At 35.2% G+C, this 23,218-nt stretch overlaps 1 protein-coding gene across 1 annotated transcript in view; it reads right to left on the reverse strand.

Annotated features, from left to right (window-relative positions):
• Positions 1–23,218, reverse strand: part of DNAH12 (dynein axonemal heavy chain 12) — a 232,994-nt gene that overhangs the window by 138,143 nt on the left and 71,633 nt on the right. The window contains exons 14-18 of the mRNA XM_022572785.3: positions 20,330–20,465; positions 14,734–14,859; positions 13,445–13,579; positions 12,917–13,110; positions 11,665–11,908 (exon numbers count right to left, since the gene is read on the reverse strand). Coding sequence (XP_022428493.2) covers positions 11,665–11,908; positions 12,917–13,110; positions 13,445–13,579; positions 14,734–14,859; positions 20,330–20,465 — 835 coding nt within the window. The remainder of the gene's footprint in view (positions 1–11,664; positions 11,909–12,916; positions 13,111–13,444; positions 13,580–14,733; positions 14,860–20,329; positions 20,466–23,218) is intronic.

Raw genomic sequence — 23,218 nt, forward strand, 5'->3', positions numbered from 1 at the left:
TAGAACTCATCAATAAATTCAGTAAAGTTACAGGATACCAAATTAACATACAGAAATAGGTTCATTTCCATACACTAACAATGAACTATCAGGAAGAGAATTTAAGAAAATAACCCCACTTACGATCATATAAAAAAGAATAAAACCCCTGAGAATAAATCTAATTAAGGAGGTAAAAGACCTGGATTCATAAAACTACAAGACACTGAGAAAAGAAATTGAAGACAACACAAACAGGTGGAAAGATACACCATGCTCATAGATTGGAAGAATTAATATTTTTAAAATAACTATATCCCCCAAGGCAATCTAGATTTAATGCAATCCATATCAAAATACCAACAGGGTTTTTCACAGAATTAGAACAAATAATTCTAAAATTTGTATGAAAGTACAAAAGATTCTGAAGAGCCAAAACAATCTTGAGAAGGAAGAACAAAGCTGAAGGTATCAGGGTTTCCCTGGTGACACAGTGGTTAAGAGTCTGCCTGCCAATGCAGGGGACATGAGTTCAAGCCCTGGTCTAGGAAAATCCCAAATGCCATGGAGCAACTAAGCCCATGTGCCACAACTCCTGAAGCCTGCATGCCTAGAGCCTGTGCTCCCCAACAAGAGAAGCCACGGCAATGAGAAGCCCACACACTGCAATGAAGAGTAACCCCTGCTTGCCACAACTACAGAAAGCCTGCATGCAGCAATGAAGACCAAAATAAAATGCAGCCAAAAATACAGAAAAAAAAAAAAAGAGCTGAAGGTATCATGTTCCCTGATTTCAAACTATACTACAATGATACAGTAATCAAAACAATATTATACTGGCACAAAAACAGACACATAGATCAACGGATCAGAATAGAGAGCCCAGAAAAATAAATCCGCACACTTCTGATCAATTAATCTATATTTAATAAGCGACTTGTATCTAGAATATATAAAGATTTTGTACAACTGAATAAAAAGAGATAAGTAACCCAATTTAAAAATGGGCAAAGGATCTGAACACACACTTCTCCATAGAAAACATAGAAATGGCCAATATGCATATGAAAAGATGCTCAGCATTATTAGTTATCAGGTAAATGCAAATCAAAACCACAATGAGACACCTCTTCACACACATTGGGATGGCCATAATCAAAAAGATGGACAGGGCTTCCCTGGTGGCACAGTGGTTGAGAGTCTGCCTGCCGATGCAGTGGACAAGGATTTGTGCCCCGGTCCGGAGGGATCCCACATGCCACAGAGCAGCTGGGCCCGTGAGCCATGGCCGCTGAGCCTGCGCGTCCAGAGCCTGTGCTCTGCAACGGGAGAGGCCACAACGGTGAGAGGCCTGCATACCGCAAAAAAAAAAAAAAAAAAAGATGGACAATAACAAGTTGGCAAGGATGTGGACAAACAGGAACTCCCATGCATTGCAAGTGGGAACAGTGCAGCCACTTCGGAAGACAGTCTGCAGTTCCTCAAAAAGTTAAACATAGAATTACCATGAGACCCTGCAATGCCACTTCTACATATACACCCAAGTCAAGTGAAACATATAAGCACACAAACATCTGTACATAAATACTCATAGCAACATTACTCATAATGGCTAAAAAGTAGAAACAACACAAATGTCCATTAAGTGATGAATGGATAAACAAAATGTGGTATATCCATATAATGGAATATTATTTATCAATAAAAAAGAATGGGGACTTCCCTGGCAGTCCAGTGGTTAAGACTCCACACTCCCAATGCAGGAGGCCCAGGCTCAATCCCTGATCAGGGAACTAGATCCCACATGCCGCAACTAAGACCGCAACTAAGGCGCAGCCAAATAAATAAATATTTAAAAAAAGAAAAAAAAAAAAGAATGGAGTATGAGGCATATTACCACATGGATTAACCTTGAAAACATGCTAGGAAGAAAGAAGTCAGTCACCAAGGCCATATAACAACATGATTCCATTTATATGAAATGTCTGGAATCGATAAATCCATAGAGACAGAAAGTAGATTCATAGGACACCAGGGCCTGGGAGGAGGAGGGAATGGACAGTGACTACTAATGGTCAGGGGCTTACTTTTTGGAGCAAGGAAGTTGTTCTAAAATTAGATAGTGGTGATGATCACACAACTCTGTGAATATTCTAAGAAACCACTGAACTGCATAATTTAAAAGGTGAACTTTTATATGTGAATTATATCTCAATAAATCTATCATTAAAAATTCAAGCCAATAACAAAGAAAAAACAGTAAACTAATGATAAAATAATAAGTACATAACAATTTTTATTCAGATATGAAAGCAATCAACCGGATAGCCTTGTCCACCAGAGGGTAGACAGCAGAAGCAAGAACTACAATCCTGTAGCCTGTGGAATGAAAACCGCATTCACAAAAAGACAGACAAAATGAAAAGGCAGAGGACCATGTACCAGATGAAGGAACAAGATAAAACCCCAGAAAAACAACTAAATGAAGTGGAGATAAGCCACCTTCCAGAAAAAGAATTGAGAATAATGATAGTGAAGATGATCAAGGACCTCGGAAAACAAGTGGAGGCAAAGATCGAGAAGATGAAAGAAATGTTTAACAAAGATCTAGAAGAATTAAAGAACAAACACCTACAAGAATTAAAGAACAAACAGAGATGAACAATACAATAACCGAAATAAAAAATGCACTAGAAAGGGGCTTCCCTGGTTGGCACAGTGGTTAAGAATCCGCCTGCCAATGCAGGGGACACAGGTTCGAGCCCTTGTCCGGGAAGATCCCACATGCCATGGAGCAACTAAGCCCATGCGCCACAACTACTGAGCCTGCACTCTAGAGCACATGAGCCACAACTACTAAGCCCACATGCCACAACTACTAAAGCCCTCACGCATAGAGCCCGTGCTCCTCAACAAAAGAAGCCACCGCAATGAGAAGCCCGCACACTGCAATGAAGAGTAGTCCCCACTCGCCACAACTGGAGAAAGCCCGTGTGCAGCAATGAAGACCCAACTCAGACAAAAATAAATAAATAAAATAAATATATTTTAAAAAATTCACTAGAAGGAATGAATAGCATAATAACTGATGCAGAAGAACGGATAAATGACCTGGAAGACAGAATGGTAAATTCACTGCCGTGGAACAGGATAAAGAAGAAAGAATGAAAAGAAATGAAGACAGCCTAAGAGACCTCTGGGACAACATTAAATGCACCAACATTTGCATTATAGGGGTCCCAGAAGGAGAAGAGAGAGAGAAAGGACCTGAGAAAATATTTGAAGAGATTATAGTCGAAAACTTCCCTAACATGGTAAAGGAAATAAACACCCAATTCTAGGAAGTGCAGAGAGTCCCAGGCAGGATAAACCCAGGAGAAACATGCTGAGACACATAGTAATCAAACTGACAAAAATGAAAGACAAAGAAAAATTATTAAAAACAAAAAGGGAAAAACAACAAATAACATACAAGGGAACTCCCATAAGGTTAAAACCTGATATCTCAGCAGAAACCCTACAAGCCAGAAGGGAGTGGCATGATATATTTAAAGTGATGAAAGGGAAGAACCTACAACCAAGATTACTATACCCAGCAAGGATCTCATTCAGATTCAACAGAGAAATCAAAAGCTTTACAGACAAGCAAAAGCTAAGGGAATTCAGCACCACCAAACCACCTCTATAATAAATGTTTAAGGAACTTCTCTAAGTGGGAAACACAAGAGAAGCAAAGGACCTACAAAAACAAACCCAAAACAACGAAGAAAATGGTAATAGGAACATACATATCGATAATTACCTTAAATGTGAATGGATTAAATGCTCCAACCAAAACACACAGGCTCGCTGAATGGGTACAAAAAAAAAGACCCGTATATATATGTTGTCTACAAGAGACCCCCTTCAGACCTAGGGACACGTACAGACTGAAAGTGAGGGGATGGAAAAAGAAACTCCATGCAAATGGAAATCAAAAGAAAGCTGGAGTAGCAATACTCGTATCAGATAAAATAGACTTTAAAATAAAGAATGTTACAAGAGACAAGGAAGGACACTATATAATGATCAAGGGAACAATCAAAGAAGAAGACATAGCAATTATAAATATATATGCACCCAACACAGGAGCACCTCAATACAAAAGGCAAATGCTAACACCTATAAAGAGGAAATTGACAGTAACATGATAATAGTGGGGGATTTGAACACCTCACTTACACCACTGGACAGATCATCCAGACAGACAATTAATAAGGAAACAAAGCTTTAAATGACACAATAGGCCAAACAGATTGAATTGATATTTATAGGACATTCCATCCAAAAACAGCAGGTTACACTTTCTTCTCAAGTGCACATGGATCATTCCCCAGGATAGATCACATCTTGGGTCACAAATCAAGCCTTGGTAAATCTAAGAAAACTGAAATCATATCAAGCATCTTTTCTGACCACAACACTATGAGATTAGAAATCAATTGCAGGGGAAAAAATGTAAGAAACACAAACATGTGGAGGTTAAACAATACGTTACTAAATAACCAAGAGATCACTGAAGAAATCAAAGAGGAAATCAAAAAATACCTAGAGACAAATGACAATGAAAACACGATGATCTAAAACCTATGGGATGCAGCAAAAGCAGTTCTAAGAGGGAAGTTTATAGCTATACAAGCCTACCTCAAGAAATAAGAAAAATCTCAAATAAGCAATCTAACCTTACACCTAAAGGAACTAGAGAAAGAAGAACAAACCAACCCAAAGTAAGTTGAATGAAAGAAATCATAAAGATAAGAGAAGGAATAAATGAAATATAAACAAAGAAAACAATAGCAAAGATCAATAAAACAAAAAACTGGGTATTTGAGAAGATAAACAAAATTGATAAACCTTTAGCCAGACTCATCAAGAAAAAGAGGGAAAGGACTCAAATCAATAAAATTAGAAATAAAAAAGGAGAAGTTACAACAGACACCGCAGAAATAGAAAGCATACTAAGAGTCTACTACAAGCAACTCTATGCCAATAAAATGGACAACCTGGAAAAAATGGACAAATTCTTAGACAGATATAACCCTCCAAGATTGAACCAGGAAGATATAGAAAATATGAACAGACCAATCACAAGTAATGAAATTGAAACTGTCATTAAAAACCTTCCAACAAACAGAAGTCCAGGACCAGATGGCTTCACAGGTGAATTCTATCGAACATTTAGAAAAGAGCTAACACCCATCCTTCTCAAACTCTTCCAAAAAATTGCGGAGGAAGGAACACTCCCAAACTCACTCTACAAGACCACCGTCATCCTGATATGAAAACCAAAGATACTACAAAAAAAGAAAATTACAGACCAATATCACTGATGAATATAGATGCAAAAATCCTGAACAAAATACTAGCAAACAGAATCCAACAACACATTAAAAGGATCATACACCATGATCAAGTGGGGTTTATCCCAGGTATGCAAGGATTCTTCAATATATGCAAATCAATCAATGTGATAAACCATATTAACAAATTGAAGGAGAAAAACAATATGATCATCTCAATAGATGCAGAAAAAGCTTTTGGCAAAATTCAACACCGATTTATAATAAAAAACCCCAGAAAATAGGCATAGAGGGACCTTACCTCAACATAATAAAGGCCATATATGACAAACCCACAGCCAACATCGTTCTCAATAGTGAAAAACTGAAGAAACCATTTCCTCTATGATCAGGAACAAGACAAGGTTGTCCACTCTCACCAGTATTCTTCAACATAGTTTTGGAAGTTTTAGCCACAGCAATCAGAGAACAAAATGAAATAAAAGGAATCCAAATCGGAAAAGATGAAGTAAATGTGTCACTGTTTTCAGATGACATGATACTATACATAGAGAATCCTAAAGATGCTACCAGAAAACTACAAGAGCTAATCAATGTACTTGGTAAAGTAGCAAGATACAAAATTAATGCACAGAAACCTCTTGCATTCCTATACACTAATGATGAAAAATCTGAAAGAGAAGTTCAGGAAACACTCCCATTTACCACTACAAGAAAAAGAATAAAATACCTAGGAATAAACCTACTTATGGAGACAAAAGACCTGTATACAGAAAACTATGACACTGATGAAAGAAATTAAAGATGCTACAAACGATGGAGAGATATACTGTGTTCTTGGACTGGAAAAATCAACACTGTGAAAATGACTATACTACCTAAAGCAATCTACAGATTCAATGCAATCCCTATCAAAATACCAATGGCATTTTTCACAGAACTGGAACAAAAAACTTCACAATTTTTATGGAAACACAGAAGACCTCAAATAGCCAAAGCAATCTTGAGACAGAAAAATGGAGCTGGAGAAATCAGGCTCCCTGACTTTAGATTATACTACAAAGCTACAGTAAACAAGACAGTATGGTACTGGCACAAAAAGAGAAATATAGATCAGCGGAACATGATAGAAAGCCCAGAGATAAACCCACACACATAAGGTCACCTTATCTTTGATAAAGAAGGCAAGAGTATACAATGGAGGAAAGACAGTCTCTTCAATAAGTGGTGCTGGGAAAACTGGACAGCTACATGTAAAAGAATGAAATTAGAACACTACCTAACACCAAACACAAAAATAAACTCCAAATGGATTAAAGACCTAAATGTAAGGCCAGACTATCAAATTCTTAGAGGAAAACATAGGCAGAGCACTCTATGATATAAATCATAGCGAGATCCTTTTAGACCACCTCCTGAGAAATGGAAATAAAAATAAAAATAAACAAATGGTATCTGATGAAACTTAAAAGCTTTTGCACAGCAAAGGAAACCATAAACAAGACGAAAAGACAACCCTCAGAATGGGAGAAAATATTTGCAAATGAAGCAACTTGCAAAGGATTAATCCCCAAAATTTACAAGCAGCTCATGCAGCTTATTATCAAAAAACAAACGCAACCCAAAAATGGGCAGAAGACCTAAATAGACATCTCTCCAAAGAAGATATACAGATTGCCAACAAACACATGAAAGGATGCTCAACATCACTAATCATTAGAGAAATGCAAATCAAAACTACAATGAGGTATCACCTCACACCCGTCAGAATGGCCATCATCAAAAATTCGACAAACAATAAATGCTGAAGAGAGTATGGAGAAAAGGAACCCTCTTGCACTGTTGGTGTGAATGTAAATTGATACAGCCACTATTTAGAATAGTATGGAGGTTCCTTAAAAAACTCAAAATAGAACTACATATGACCCATCAATCCCACTACTGGGCATATACTCTGAGAAAACCATAATTCAAAAAGAGTCATGTACCACAATATTCACTGCAGCTCTATTTACAATAGCCATCGACATGGAGGCAACTTAAGTGTCCATCGACAGATGAATGGGTAAAGAAGATGTGGCACATATATACAATGGAATATTACTCAGCCATAAAAAGAAACGAAATTGAGTTATTTGTAGTGAGGTGGATGGACCTAGAGTCTGTCATACTGAGTGATTAAGTCAGAAAGAGAAAAACAAATACCATATGTTAAAACATATATATGGAATCTAGAAAAAAAAAAGGTTCTGAAGAACCTAGGGGCAGGACAGGAATAAAGATGCAGATGTAGAGAATGGACTGGAGGACACGGGGAGGGGGAAGCGTAAGCTGGGATGAAGTGAGAGAGTGGCATGGACTTATATATAAGTCCACTTATATATATATATATATATATATATATATATATATAAGTGAAAAACAAATATCGTATATTAACACATATATGTGGATTCTAGAAAAATGGTATAAATGAACTGGTTTGCAAGGCAGAAATAGAGACAGAGATGTAGACAACAAACGTATGGACACCAAGCGGGGGGAAGGGAGAGTGGTGGGATGATGGGAGATTGGGATTGACATATATACACTAACATGTATAAAATAGATAAGTAATAAGAACCGGCTATATAATAAATAAAATAAAATAAAATAATTTTAAAAAAGAAAGCAAACAACCAACATTACCCAGCAATGACTTTGTTTCCAGTACCATATTATAGGGCCCTGTTTCCCCAAATTTGGGGTTTTACAGCAGACGTTAATAAAAATTATTTAAAAACTTGGGGAAAAAGAGGGAGGTGGTATGTCCTTTCAATGCCATATGGGGTACAGGGTCACCTAAGGAAAATTTAACTGTTTAAAGAGTGTATTTTGTTCAACTCACTGTTTACTACTTAAAGTCCCAGACTGAGAAATTACATGTTAACTTGTAGATTTGACCAGTAGAAATGCAAGTAATTCCTGTCTAATAAGAAGGATAATTCCAAATGTTAGAGTTTATTGTCCTGTATGACATTAACCAGCCTTATATCAATACTAGCAACTTTTGCCAACATTCCTTTACTAAATTGTCTATAAATACTCAGCCCCTCAAATGCTCTTTGAACCAGCCTTACCACCTTAGTGGTTCTCCCATTAATTAATAAATAGAATAAAATATTTGACACATGTTCATTTTTATTTTTGTATGACAGTCACGTTTTCATGTTTTTTGTAAATAATAATTAATAAGGTAAATTTTTTTAAATTGGAGAACCATAGACTTAAGTTTACTCTAGTTGCTATATATATTTTTTTTAATTTATTTATTTATTTTTGGCTGTGTTGGGTCTTTGCTGCTGTGGTGGTACGTGGGCCCCTCACCACGGTGGCTTCTTTTGTTGCGGAGCATGGGCTCTAGGCAGCAGGCTCAGTAGTTGCAGTGCACGGGCCCAGCTGCTCCGCAGCATGTGGGATCCTCCCAGACCAGGGCTAGAACCCACATCCTCCGCACTAGCAGGTGGACTCCCAACCATTGTGCCACCAGGGAAGTCCCTAGTCGCTATATTTTAAATAGATAATGGGGTAGGGGTTGGGGCAAAGGTAGAAGCAGGGAGTCCCAACAGGACCTTTATGTAGAAATAGATGTAAAAGAAGATGTAATTTGGACCAGATTGGTGTCACTGGGAAAAATGAATTTTGAGTTTGCCATGTGTATTGGACATCCAAGGGAAAATTACAAGTAGGAAGTTATAGATATGAATCTTGGGTTTGGAAGAAAGGTCTGGACTGGAGTTAAACATTTGGGAGTTGCTAGCATATAGATGGTATTTAAAGTCACCTATATTTTTGATGAGATTGATGAAATCATCAAGACAGTGAGGGTAGAGAAAGAAACGGACCAATGACTTAGCCCTAAGACTTTCCAACATTAAGAGGCTAAAAAGAATAAGAAGAGAATAGTAAGGATGGGAATACCCTGGCAGTCCAGTGGTTAAGACTCTGTGCTTCCACTGCAGAGGGCATGGGTTCTATCCCTGGTTGGGGAACTAAGATTACACATGCTGCGGCCAAAAAAAAAAGGGAAAGAAAAGAAAAGAAAATAGCAAGGAAAAAATTTAGCGATACTACTAGTGGTATGGGACAATTTGTTTATCTTCCATTTCAAGATGACTTTCAGAGTACATGATGATGCACTGTTATGAAGATAGGAATAATGGATGGTACTGATAAGAAAGGAAAGGAGGAATATCATTTAGATAAATTAAAAAATGACCAAAGGCGGGCTTCCCTGGTGGCGCAGTGGTTGAGAGTCTGCCTGCCGATGCAGGGGACACGGGTTTGTGCCCCGGTCCGGGAAGATCCCACATGCCGCGGAGCGGCTGGGCCCGTGAGCCATGGCCGCTGAGCCTGCGCGTCCGGAGCCTGTGCTCCGCAACGGGAGAGGCCACAACAGCGAGAGGCCCGCGTACCAGAAAACAAAACAAAACAAAACAAAACAAAAATGACCAAAGGCTTAAATGTTAACAATAAACTATAACTAAATCCCTAACTAGGCTGATTAAGAAAAAAGAGAGAAAATTAAATTAATATTTGGAATGAAAAAGGAGTTATCCCTATAGATTCCACCAACATTAAAAGATAATAAATAAATATTATGAGCAACTTTATGGCAATAAATTTAACAACTTTAGAAAATGGAAAAATTCCTTGAAAAATACAATTTACCAAAATTGACACAAAATTAACACAAATCTGAATATCCCTATATCTATTTTAAAAATTAAAACTGTTTTCAAAATCCTTCCCATGAAGCTCCAGGTCAATGGTTTCACTAGTAAACGTTTCTCTAAAATATTTAAGAAAGAGATAATAATAATTTTATACAAAACTCTTTTGGAAAATAGAGATAAAACTTCCCATTTGTTTCATAAGGCCAACATAATACTGATAGCAAAACCTGACAAAGATATTACAAGAAAAGAAAATTAAGACCAACATCGCTTCTGAACATAATCTCAAAAATCTTCAATAAAATATTAACATACTATTAATATTAACATACAAAGCCTAATCTCCCTATTCCTGTTTCTAGGACTAGAAATCAGTAAGAAAAAGACCATTAATTCAATTTAAAAAATAGACAAGAAGACCAAATAGTTCACAGGCAAAGAAATACAAAATATTCTTAAATATATTAATTTAGGCTTAACATTTTATGTAATAAGAAAAATGAAATTCTTCTAGCAGATTAACAAACACCCAAGTTTGATGATATTCTGTTGTCAAGGTTGGTGAGAGTACATACTGGTAAAACCCATACAGAAGGTAATTCAACTGTAGATTTTAACCTGGAATTTACTCTTTGGCAATTTACCTTACAGTCACACCTTCACACACAGAAATTTTACACCAATATATAATATTTATAGGTGTAAAAAAGAATGAAAACACTCTATATACAATAAGAAAAGGTCTCCAAGATAAATTAAAACAAAGGGGGGAAATAATATAAACGGTATGCTATTTTTTTTCAGTATGCTATTTTTATGTAAAAAGATGGAAGGATTAGAATATATATTCACATTGTTATACATGTAAAAAAACTCTGAAGTATACAACAGAAAGTAGTAACATTGATAACCTAATAACAGGTGAGAAACACAGCAAGGAGACCGTTCAGGTATATCTTTTTATATTTTTAAACCATGAAAATTTATTAAATATTGAAAAAAATTTTAAGTAATTACTTTAAAAAATTTTTCAGGTAGCTCATAGTATATCTGAGAGTGCTAGACACAGACAGGAACAATGTTGAAAAGCAGAGTTTGCACTCTGAGCATGCCGACAGTGGAAACTTGGCACTACCACTAGAACCACTGCCAGTACTGCCTTGGGAACGTAGATGTATTATTTACTGTCACAAAAACTGTTATTATCCTCTATTTATAAATGAGGTGACTGAGGCATGAGAAGTTAAATATCTTGCACAAGTGGCATATTGCCATTACCAAGCACAGAATTGTGATATAAACCTAGGTAGTGTGACTCCAAACCTTTCTCAGCTAATTGGTACCCTGGGTTGCTGCCCATAGTATAGGCTAACTTGTTTATTCTAGTAATTTTTTACCCTCTTCAAATCATTGTAACTGGTCATTACAGTCTTTTCTATTTGTTAAGTATTGTTCTATGAAGGGATTGATTTCGATGACATCATCAGGAAAGAATGAAGCATGTATTAATAGGTCAAGTTTTCTAGGTTCAGCTTTGGTTTTGCTTTCCAGTTTTTCCATTTCTCTTCACTAGCACTTGATGCAAACAACTCTACCAGGGCTTTTAAAAATGTCATTAAATGTGTTTATACCTTAATAACCTTTATCTGCTCCATTACTGCAGTGCACATAGTAATAGTAGGATTCTCTTTTGGTTCTTCTTCAAGTTTCTCTTCTCCCAGAGATCGTCTTTTTGCTGCCTTTCTTTTTTCTTGTAATTCCTTCTTTTGCTTTGTTTGGAAAAATTTCAGAGTCTTAAAAATTTCTCGGGAAAATTCATCTACTTCAGCTTCCATGCTTTCCCCATTAAGGTCCAAAAACCCTCCATCCATCCACCTGAATTGAAAGAAAAAGTAATATTAAACTCAGAGGGGCTTCCCTCGTGGCGCAGTGGTTAGGAATCTGCCTGCCAATGCAGGGGACACGGGTTTGACCCCTGGTCCAGGAAGATCCCACATGCTGTGGAGCAATTAAGCCTGTGCGCCACAACTACTAAGTCTGTGCTCTAGAGCCCGCAAGCCACAATTACTGAGTCTGTGCTCTAGAGCCCACGAGCCACAACTACTGAAGCCTGCGCGCCCAGAGCCCGTGCTCCACAAGAGAAGCTGCTGCAATGAGAAGCCCGCACATCACAACGAAGAGTAGCCCCCGCTCGCCGCAACTAGAAAAACCCTGCGTGCAGCAATGAAGACCCAACACAGTCAAAAATAAACAAATAAATAAATAAATTTATTTTTAAAAAAAGACTAAGGAAGAATGATTAAAAACAGAATTAAAATTAAGTGAAAACAATAGGATATTTTAATTAAAAAAATATTAAACTCAGAGACTTCTGGTGTGTGAAAAGGTCTTAGAGATTCTTTAGGCTAGGCCCTTCATTTTATAATAGAAACAACTGAGAACACGAGCAATTAACAGTTTTTCTCAGTCACACAGATAGAACGATGACAGACAATACTAAAAACACAATTTCAGCTATGCTGCAGGTGCAAAAATATGAATCAGACTGTAAACGGACAACTAACAGTATCCAGATGAAATGCTGATTTGACTCCATACTTCTAATTCTTAGTGTCAAATGAATGAGTCAAATGAATTAATTGGATTAAAAAATTAATCAACTCTGGAAAACCCAGGTGAGACTTTAGATATTATATTAGTAAGGCTAGGTGGTGCCTTAGCAACATTTGATGCTTCTCCTATATAATATTTGGTTTCTCTTTCAAATGGACAGATAAATCCTACTTTTAAACACCTAGCCAACAACAACAACAAAAATCAATGTACATTTTATAAATCTCTTTATATCTTTACTTAATTTTTTATTACATTACCAGAAATTACCGTTTTTCTGTTCGTTGCCACTTCAAAACTAAATTAAAAAACTTCTGATAGGGCTCAATGTTAACTTTTAATTTATCCAGTTCAGGATATTTTGTCAGTTCCCATCTGAAAAGTTCCTCTTCTTTATTAATAAATTGAACTGCTTCTTCAGATTCCTGAATACGTTTTTGTAGTTGTCTTACATCTGTCACATACTGAAAGCAAATAATTATTTATTTCAAGAAATACCCAAGAAATGTTATAAAAATAAAATTATATAATACTGCATAGGCTATGTCCTTGCATTTATATAGCAACTTTAAACATCAACTTCACAACATTACCATGACACAGAGCAAAAGGTATGGTTATGTCTATCTTACAAATAGAAAACTAAATCACAAAAAAAGATTACATAATTAGCAGCAGTCCCAGGCCTAAGAGTCAGGACTCTGTTTGCCTTAGTAAGCACAGGTTTTTCTATATTACAGAAACATGTCCTGTATTAATCTACCAGCCTGTCATAGCTACTGTCTATATTTATCAGACCTGCTGCATGTGGTCCAGTTCTGCAAATTCTGCAAACTCTTCCATGCGGCGTGATTCCTTTTCTACTTCCAAAATCAGTTTCTCTCTCTTTTCTATTAGCTCATTTTCTTTTTTATGTTTAGCATTCTCAAGGAGCTTTAAAAGAAAATTATTCATGTTAACTATTTTGTTACAAAGCAAAGAATCATCAAATCAGAAATCCGAATGCTTTATACAGTAACAAAAAGCATCAGCGAAGTAAAAATAAAACATTGTACAAAAATAAAACATTGACTGATATAAAAACGAAAAGAATAATAAACCACAAAACCACACAGAAAAACTTTCCTATATCTCTGAAGTGACTGTAACAATTCTTATTTATTAAATAGATACTTTAACTATTTAACAGATTCTGGGAAAATAATAAAAGCTACCATATATTGAGCACTTGTTATGTCAAGATTTATTAAACACTCTACCTATATTACCACAAGTATTAGTATCCTCATTTCAGAGGTAAAGAAATTTAAGCATATAGAGGTTAAGAGGCATGTCCAATGTCACAAAATCATAAAAGTCAAAATCTGGATTAGAACTCTGGCTTATCTAACTGAAGTCCATGCTTTTCATTACTACTATACCATCTCACTTCCCAGTTTAGGAGAAACTAGTTTACATTAGGACTTTTTCAAAATCTGAACTATATTCAGTCTTATATAAAATCCTGAATCTGCTACTTCTTCCTGGGAATGTTACTTAACTTCTCTGAAACTCATTTTTCTCATCTATGAAATGGGGAAAATAGGAGCACCTGGGATTTTTGTGAGTATTAAGTGATTTAATAGCACAGAGCTTACAATTATTATTTGTAAATAGTTCTGACTTTTTTAATGTCAGTCCCACTTTTTTTTGTTTTTTTTTTTTGCGGTACGCGGGCCTCTCACTGTTGTGGCCTCTCCCGTTGCGGAGCTCAGGCTCCGGACGCGCAGGCCCAGCGGCCATGGCTCACGGGCCCAGCCGCTCCGCGGCATGTGGGATCTTCCCGGACCGGGGCACGAACCCATGTCCCCTCCATCGGCAGGCGGACTCTCAACCACTGTGCCACCAGGGAAGCCCTGTCAGTCCCACTCTTTACAACTTTGTGGGTTAAGCCTAAGCCTGCAGGGCCATAAATGTGGCTAACCCCAAAATCATACGGACACATGAAGATAATTTTTAAAGGTAGATGGCAAGTATGTATGAAAATTAAATGAACACTGTGCTTAAAATATCATAATACAAAAATACATATTGAAAAATATATTCACCTCATCATTTTCATCAAAGATGGGATTAATTTTCCAAGGCCACATAAGGACAGCTGAATTTAAAGTTAAGTCTTCTGGAGGAAATAGAAATACATCTAAAAAGTAACTCATCCGGCGTTTGGATTCCTACAGAAGAAACTCCAGATATATTAAACCATATAGAAAATCTAAAGCATTATGAAAAAGAGAACCAGTAACAATTTCTAATACTCTCTCAAATTTCAATCTGACTCACATCGTTAACTGATATTTCATATTACCCAAACCACATGGGTATTTCAATAACTGTAGGGTTATTTATTCAGCTTCATACCACACAATTGCAGATTTTTATACCAGAAACAAAGCTTTTTAAAAGTTTTCACTTGCAGTTGACTTAACAGAAAGGTACTCTTGAGTGTCCATGTAGATGACTGAAAATGATGATGAAATATGCAGCTTTTGTTCAGCAACCCTTTAAATTTTTTTCTTTGAAAAGATTTTACATTTTTTATTCTTACGTATTTAATTTTTGAATCTTTGTTGACAAAGATTTTAGCATCTTTTATTTTGTTTTGCATCTTCAGTGACAGTACCACTTTTTTTGCCTACCATTAGCATACAGCAATTGTCTAGAAAGAGTTTAGGGGTGAATGGCAAAACCAAACCAAAACAAAACAAAAACCTTTAAAACCAACAGATTTACCTGAATAGAGAAGTTGAATATCTTTACCCTCTATAGCTTACATATTTGCTGTATATGTATATAATATATATAGTATGCAGAATGCATCATATATGTATTATGTTGCATGTAGAAATTAACCTAATAAAATCTGATTCATGTAATCAATTATATTAATAGATTAAAGGAGAAAAAGCATAAGATCATCCCAATAGATGCAAAAAAAAAAAAAGATAAAATTCAACATGCATTCACAGTAATGTTTTTCACTTAATTTTTATTGGAGTATAGTTGATTTATAATATTTTGTTAGTTTCTGCTGTACAGCAAAGTGAATCAGTTATACATATACATATATCCACTCTTGTTTAGATCCCATTCCCATATAGGTCATTACAGAGTATTGAGTAGAGTTCCCTGTGCTATACAGTAGGTTCTTACTAGTTATCTATTTTATATATAGTAGTGTGCATATGTCAATCCCAATCTCCCAATGCATCCTCCCCATCCTCCCATAGAAGAGAATTTACTAATTTCATAAGGGAACCTATAAAAAACCTATAGCAAATTTCATACTTAATAGTGAAATCTTGAAGCCTTTCCCTTTGAGATTGGGGATCAAGATGACTTCTATTCAACATTGTACTAAATATCCTAACCAGTCCATTGTAGCAAAGAAAATAAAGTTTTGGAAATGTGTAATGTTTGATAAGGACAAAACCAAAACTGTCATTAACTACTAGTTATAAAATAGTATATGTAGACATTCCAAAAGAATCTTCGGATAAACTGTTAAAATTAAAAAGAGAAAAAAAAACATATAAATTTTAAAGTTAAGATATTTAAATAAAATTTTTTAATTAAGAAAAAATTTAGTGATAGCTATTACTTTGCACATAAAAATAAATTTTATATTATAGTCAAAGTATAAAATAAATATCCATAAGTTCATATAAATAAACGATTGAATAAATTAAAAAGCAGCGGAGAAGAAACAAGTCTCCTATGCAGAATAATTCCAAATAAATAATGTAGCTACCCTACTGTAAAGGAGGAAAGCACAACTCCCGGTTCTTAAGTGTGGATGCATACAGTGACTTCCTTCCAAAGGAGACAGTATGGAAAGGGGGAGAAAAGAGTGGAGAGACATGATAAACACTACTTCTGCCTGGTGATCAAGCTCAACATCAAATGCCATGTTGATAACATGTATCCTTGACATGATGTGATGAAAATGGCACTTTTCCTTTGTGATTCTCCTCCAAAAAACCGACTACCCCGTTCTAATCATGAGAAAAATAGCAGACAAATTCCTACTTCTCAAAACTATCAAGAACATCAAAAGCAAGGAAAACCTAAGAAACTCTCAGAGCCAAGAGAAGCCTAAGGATACATGACAACTAGATACAATGTGGTATCTCAGATGAGTTCCTGAGATAGAAAAAGGGCTTTCAGTAAAAACTAAGGAAATCTAAATAAACTATGGACTTTAGTTAATAATATATCAATATTGGTTTAATAATTATAACAAATGCACCATATTAGTGTAAGATGTTAATAATGAGAAAATTGAGTGTGTGAGGATGTGTGTGTAATATGGGAACTCTCTGTACTATCTACTAGGTTCTTTTTGTAAATCTCAAACTATTTTTTTAAGGTCTATTAATATAAGTTAATTGTATTTTTGTATTCAAGTAACTAAGATAAGATGAAAAATTTAAGATATAATATAACATTAAAAGATATCAAGTACCTGAAAATATAACTAACAAAAGATGTGCACGACCTCTACAGAGAAAATTATAAAGTATTAAGAGATGTTAAAGAAGAGGTAAATGAATAAATGATATATCATGAACTGGAAGACTCCACAGTGTATGTACTGATTCTCTCCATCTATTTAATGCATTTCTAATCAAAATTCCAACAGATTTTTGCAGAATGTGAAAAACTGATTCTAAAATTTATATTGGAAAGATGCTAATTCTCTACGTTTATTATCAATTTTATGCAATCTCAGTGAAAATCCCAAAACGTTATTTTATGGGCTGTGATCATCTAATTCTAAAATTTATATGAAAATACTAATAGCCAAGAACAAACAAGAAACTTGATGAAGAATAGAGTGGGAGGACATGCTCTACCGGGAATCAAGAATTATTATTGCTATTACAATTAAGCTGTTGTAATTAAGTCAGTGTGGTATTGATACAAGGATAGACAAAAGGCCAATAAAACAGAATAGAATGTCTTAAAACAGATCTGCACATATAGGGACACTTGATATATAATAGAGATGGCACTGCAGAGCAGTGGCGAAAGTATAGTCTCTTCAATAAATATGTAACTGCTCATGCATATGAAAAAGTAATTAAATAGGACCTCACATCATTCACAGAAATAAAATCCAGGAAGACTGAAAATCTAAACCTGAAAGGCAAAACTAAACAGCTTCCAGAAAAGGACACAAGAAAAAAATCTTGATGACCCTGGGTAGAAAAGGATTTCTTAAACAAGATACAGAAAGCACTAGCTGTAAAAAGAAAAAAAAAAAAATTTGCTCCACTTGACTACATTAAAATTAAGAACTTCCATTCATCAAAACACCATTAAAAACTGAAATAAATTACAGAGTGAAGGAAAGGATATTTATCAATAATATATTCAAAACTACTACACTGAACTATACACTTAAAAATGGTTAAGATGGGGCTTCTCTGGTGGCGCAGTGGTTGAGAGTCCGCCTGCCAATGCAGGGGACACGGGTTCGTGCCCCGGTCTGGGAAGGTCCCACATGCCGCGGAGTGGCTGGGCTCGTGAGCCATGGCCGGTGAGCCTGCGCGTCCGGAGCCTGTGCTCCGCAGCGGGAGAGGCCACAACAGTGAGAGGCCCGCGTAACCCCCCCTCAAAAAAAAAAAGGTAAAGATGGTAAACTTTATGTTATGTATATCTTATCACAATTTTTTTTAAAAACTACTATAAATCAATTAGAAAAGGACACACAACCCAAAAGAAAAATAGGTAAAAGACATGTACTGGAGTGAAATACTACACAGCCATAAAAAAGAATGAAATTTTCCCATTTGTAACAATATGGATGGACTTGGAGGGTATTATGCTAAGTGAAATAGAGAGAAAGAAAGCCAGATAGAGAAAGAAAAATACTGAATGATATCACTTATATGTGGAATCTAAAAAATACAACAAACTAGTGAATATAACAAAAAAAGGAACAGATTCACAGATTTAGAGAACAAACCAGTGGTTACCAGTGGAGAGGGGGAAGGGGGAGAGGCATTATAGGGGTATGGGATTAAGAGGTACAAACTATTATGCATAAAATAAGCCACAAGGATATATTGTACAACACAGGAAATAGAGCCAATATTTTATAATAACTATAAATGGAACATAACCTTTAAAAATTGCACATCACTATATTGTACACCTGTAACTTATATAATATTGTACATCAAGTATATTTCAATTTTAAATATAAATAAATAAATAAAAATTTTCTTTTAATTAAAAAAAAATACTAGTATTTCACAAAAGAGGAGCTCCAAACGGTCAATAAGCATACGAAAAGTGTTCAGTTCATTTTTTTTCAGGAAAATGCAAATTAAAAATACAGTAACCTCCACCCAACAGACTGGCAAAATTTTAAATATCTCACAATAGCAGGTATGGGTAAGGATATAAAACAACAGGACTCTTAAACACTGCTGATAGGAGTATAAAATTGGAACTACTTTAGAAAAGAGTTTTGTCTTAGCTAGTAAAGGTGAAAATAAGTATATCTTATAACACCTGGAAGAAATGCATGAATATACGCACCAGCGTACACATACAGAAATGTTCCCAGAAGGATTGCTTTTAGTAGCAAAAGTAGAAACAACCCAACTATCCAGAACAGTAAAATTAAAATAATAAATTATTCTATGGTTATATGAGTACCAGACATCAATGAAAATAAATGAAAGTTAAGGAACAATGACATTACTAACATAATGTTGACAAGACACAAAAGAATAGAAATAGTATGATTCTATTTATATAAAGATCAAAATGAAACAAAAAGTAGCTATATTGATTAGGAATGCATATTTAGATGGTAAAACTACAAAGAAGAGCAGGAAATGACTACTATAAAAGTCAGGATAGTGTTCACATCCAGAAAAAGACAGGAGATTAAAAAAAAAAAAAAAAAAAAAAAGACAGGAGATTGTAATGGGCTTCTAGGGTGTTGACAAGCTTCTATTTCTTTCCCTGGATGATAATTACTGGATGTTTACTTTATAACATTTTAAATTGTACAATTTATTTTTTATGCAATTTTTGGTGTGTATTGTATTTTTATTATTATTTTTTTTTTTCCCTTTCAGCCATGCTGTGCAGCATGTGACATCTTAGTTCCCCGACCAGGGATCAAACCCATGCCCCCTGCGGTGGAAGCACGGCATCTTAACCACTGGATCACCAGGGAAGTCCCTATATTTCACATTTTTAAACAAAAATTAGAGTACAATATAGGTGAATAGGTATATAACCTTGTGGTGGGGAAAGTATAAGCATATGTACTACTAAATGTAGAAACTATAAAAGAAAAAATTTTTTTAAACCTTTGTTAAGGATGCACACATGGTGGAACTAAAGAAAAATAAAGAAGATTACTGTAGAAACCAAGTCGACACCTCTAGGAGGTAAAGGAAGGGAAGGAGTTATGGTCAGATAGTCATACGCAGAGGGTTTCTAGGGTGCTGGCAATATCCTATTTCTTGACCTTGGTGGTGGCAACATAGGTGTTCACTTTATAACTTTGTTTTTTTTTTATAACTTTGTTTAACTATATGTTTTATACACTTCCAATATGTTTATCATATTTCACAATGAAAAAAATATTTTAAAATATGTAAATTTTAAAAGTCTTACCTTGATCCGTGAAACCAATTCATTAATTCTTACAGTCCGGGCTTTTTCTACATAAGATATGAGCTCCATCATCTCTTCTGTTGTCTCAGGGACTTTTAATGCATGCTCTTTAATTGCTTCAAATTCACTGCAAATACTGACATAATACCCTGCTTTATTATAGTTAAAGTAATTAATGCTCTATCACACTAAATAAATTTTATTATGATTACTATAAAATAGGAACTGTGATCCTAAAAAAATTGGTTAATTCACTAATATATCTTAAAATATTTAAGCATAACTTATCTGATATAACTCAGGATACATCATACATCTATAAAATCTATAAAATTAAGGTAACATTTTCTGTGTGACATAGAGCATGCTTTGGATCAAGCAGCCCTACGTCTAAATCCTGCCTCAGCTGCTACTAGCTTTGAGAACTTATGTAAATCTCATAGGTTTAGCTTCCATATTTGTAAAATGAAGTTATTAACATTCATCTTGCAGGATTGTTGTAATACAATAATGAATAATGAATGTAAAAGAGCCTAGCACACAGTACACTCTCAATTACTGGTAACTATAATTTTTAGTATAATCATCAGCTTAATTATTATTATTATTAGTGTCCCTTGTGAAATGCGGTAAGTAAAAAGATCAAACCTCTGTATACATTTAAAAATCTATGATTCTTTCAGAATATATATGTATGTAAGTATGAACCTAGATACCCTATAGCCATTATTCAACTAAAGGTATATTTCATAGAATTTTTTTCCTTGTACTTGGCAGTATCAGTACTGTCATGCCATTATTAGAAATACCAGAAAAAACCCTTGCAAAAACAAAGTACAAAAGAGGTAGGTGATTTTAAAAATAACTTTTAGTTCATGCAGGTATTTCATTTATATTATGTGAGTAATTATACTTATTCATTCATCTAATAAATAATTGAGTACCTACAATGTGCTAAGCAAAGTTCTAAGCACTGGAGATATAACAGCAAATAGATAAGTCCCTACCATCACAAAGCTTACATTCAAGTTGATGAGAGAGACAAGAGCACATAAATATATAACACAATGTTAAGTAGTAAAAAGTGCTATGAAGAAAAAAAAAAAAGCAAAGTAAAGGGATAAAGAATGATGGAGTATAGAGAAGGGGCCAGTATTTCATATAAAGTGGCCAGGAAATATCTCTCTAGAGAGGTGATATTCAAGATGAGAGAAGGAAAAAATGAGTCATCCAAATATCAGGAAAAAAGCTTCCAAGGAAGAAAAAATAGCAAGGATTAAAGCCTGAGGTAGCAATAAGCTTCGCATAGTTTAGGAATGGCAAGCAGGGCAGTGTGAATACAAAAGCATAGTTTAGGAATGGCAAGCAGGGCAGTGTGAATACAAAGGAGAGGACATAACATGAAATTGTAGAGATAAGCAGGAATCAGATAATGTAGGGCTTGACAGTTAATTCTTGATTATCAAAATTTTAGGAGGATGCATTAATGTCGATAATGCAAAAAAGACAGATGATTCTACTGTGGGTGCTTTCTTCTTACTAGAGCAGAATCTGAGTCCCTTGGGGAGTGACATTACAGCAAAAGAAAAGGAGGCCGGAATTCCCTGGCGGTCCAGTAGTTAGGACTCCGTGCTTCGACTGCGGGGGCATGGGTTCGATCCCTGGTCGGGGAACTAAGATCCCACATGCCGCGTGGCATGGCCAAAAACAAAAACAAAAACGAAAGAAAAGGAGGCAAACAATATTACTGAGGGCAAGGTGGCCCAAGCAGATACTAAACCAAACTATGAAGTAAGAAAATTGTTCTTTAATAATTATTAATTTATTTAATAAATTGTGCTTAATATAGGGGCACATATTTCCTCCTTTTGATGTTACCTATCTCAAGTATGGAACTTAAACCGGAAAGAATCAAAGAATGAATGAGGCAGAGGAAAATGGACTTTTCAGCTGCTCTTATGTCATGGGTTTATAATAAGACAGTTATTTTGTTGAAAGAATTTTCCAGAAAAGTGACAGATATTACAAAAATAAATACCAAAAAAGTCATGTCAAACATAAAACTTTTTTAAATTAACTATGTTATTGTCACTGCTCTTACTCAACGGGATTGTTAGAAATGAAGAGTCTAATACTTTACCATCTTCAACATCTTTTTGTAGTATAATTTTGTACAAAGTACAGCTGACCAATACTTAACTTTCTGAGAGTCATATATTTTTTATTCACTTAAAAATATTTATTGATGTGATAGCTCCCTTTATTGGGTGCCTATTCTATGCCAAGCATGGTGCTAGATACTTTACAAATGTTATCTGTGATCCTAACATTAGTCCTGCAAGGAAGGTATTATTTTTCATAGTTGGCACCACAGGAAATTGAGGCTTAGGGAAATTAAGTAACTTGCCTAGAGTCACGGAACTAGTTCATGGCAGAGACAGGATTCAAATCCAGGTCTCTCTGATTCCAAGGCACATAATTCTCTTACATTGCTTCCGGGAAAATAAACATAATGGCTAACATTTCTTGAGTACTATGTTCCAGGCACTGTGCTAGGTGATTTATATAAATATTAGTTTTAATCCTTATAGAATTTGCAAACTAAAAGTCCTCTGGAGCCAGACAGGTAACAAATAAGTTAAATTATTTAGAGGATCAGTTGCTTGAGCACTGGATGAACAAACCAGAGGCCATTCTCCCTGTCAATGGGAAAGTTTCATCTCAACTCCATTTACCACTATAGGCCTAATGTGGCATGGTCTTCCCACTTTTTCAAGAAAAGTAAGAGATCTGGAGAGAGAGAGAGAGAGAGAGAGAGTGTGTGTGTGTGTGTGTGTGTGTGTGTGAAAACTCCTAATTTTGAAATGTTGATAGCAAATTCAAAATTAG

This window comes from Delphinapterus leucas, chromosome 10, assembly GCF_059928025.1.
Source record: "Delphinapterus leucas isolate spDelLeu-1000000601 "Yukka" chromosome 10, BTC_Dleu_Yukka2, whole genome shotgun sequence".
Classification (NCBI taxonomy): domain Eukaryota; kingdom Metazoa; phylum Chordata; class Mammalia; order Artiodactyla; family Monodontidae; genus Delphinapterus; species Delphinapterus leucas.